The 658-nt window shown below is 55.9% G+C and overlaps 1 protein-coding gene across 1 annotated transcript in view; it reads left to right on the top strand.

Moving 5' to 3' along the window:
• Positions 1-658, top strand: part of CSUI_000293 (uncharacterized protein) — a gene marked incomplete at both ends in the record, with an annotated part of 1626 nt that continues 968 nt past the window's right edge. Inside the window, 2 exons of the mRNA XM_068060527.1 lie at positions 1-124; positions 489-658. The exon at positions 489-658 is cut by the window's right edge and continues 141 nt beyond it. Coding sequence (XP_067927497.1) covers positions 1-124; positions 489-658 — 294 coding nt within the window. The remainder of the gene's footprint in view (positions 125-488) is intronic.

Below are 658 nucleotides of genomic sequence, written 5' to 3'. Positions count from 1 at the left end.
GCATCAGCAAACCGCAAGCCGCGCTGCAGCCGCTGAAGAACGCTGCCGCAGTTTATCTACTGCACAAGATGAGGCTCGGGGAGCTCTGCTGGCTTCTCGTTCAGAGCAGAAGAAATTGGAGCAGGCAGGTCATAATGTGGTAGCATTCACTCGAGCTTGTGTGGACTGTTCACTCGTTCCCGTGTACGTGTGTCTCCGCGTTGCCATGTAAGGTATTTCTCAGGTCTTACAGAGTATGGAAGAAAGGGGACACAGAGGCATGCGCTTGTCAGACGAGTATACACGCTTTCGGTCGAGTGAATCACACTCGCGTCATTCTGCACACATGTCAATTCAGGCGGCCGGCGTCAGTGGGTAATGAGTGCTGGAGTGCATCACGCCTCAGCTTTTGCGTTCCCGCCGCACAATAGAACACATGGTCGACGCCGCAAGGATGTCAGACGTGGAGACGTTGGGTTGCATCCCGTTGAGGTTGCTGTTCTCTGTAGGCCGTGGAAGATGCCGAGCGTCGATTTAAGCATGAGTCCCTCGCCGTCACAGAGCTGCAAGCACAGCTTCAGCAGGAGATTGGAAAGGCGAGTGCTGCGCAGGCGCAGCTGCAGGAACGACTGGCGAGTAGCCAGGTGCGGATAGAGCAGCTTCAGCAGCAGAACGGCAC

The sequence above is a fragment of the Cystoisospora suis genome (genome assembly GCF_002600585.1).
Source record: "Cystoisospora suis strain Wien I chromosome Unknown contig_121, whole genome shotgun sequence".
In the NCBI taxonomy this organism is placed as follows: domain Eukaryota; phylum Apicomplexa; class Conoidasida; order Eucoccidiorida; family Sarcocystidae; genus Cystoisospora; species Cystoisospora suis.
The sequence above is the reverse complement of the archived record's forward strand: the minus strand, read 5'-3'. Positions and strand labels throughout refer to the sequence as shown.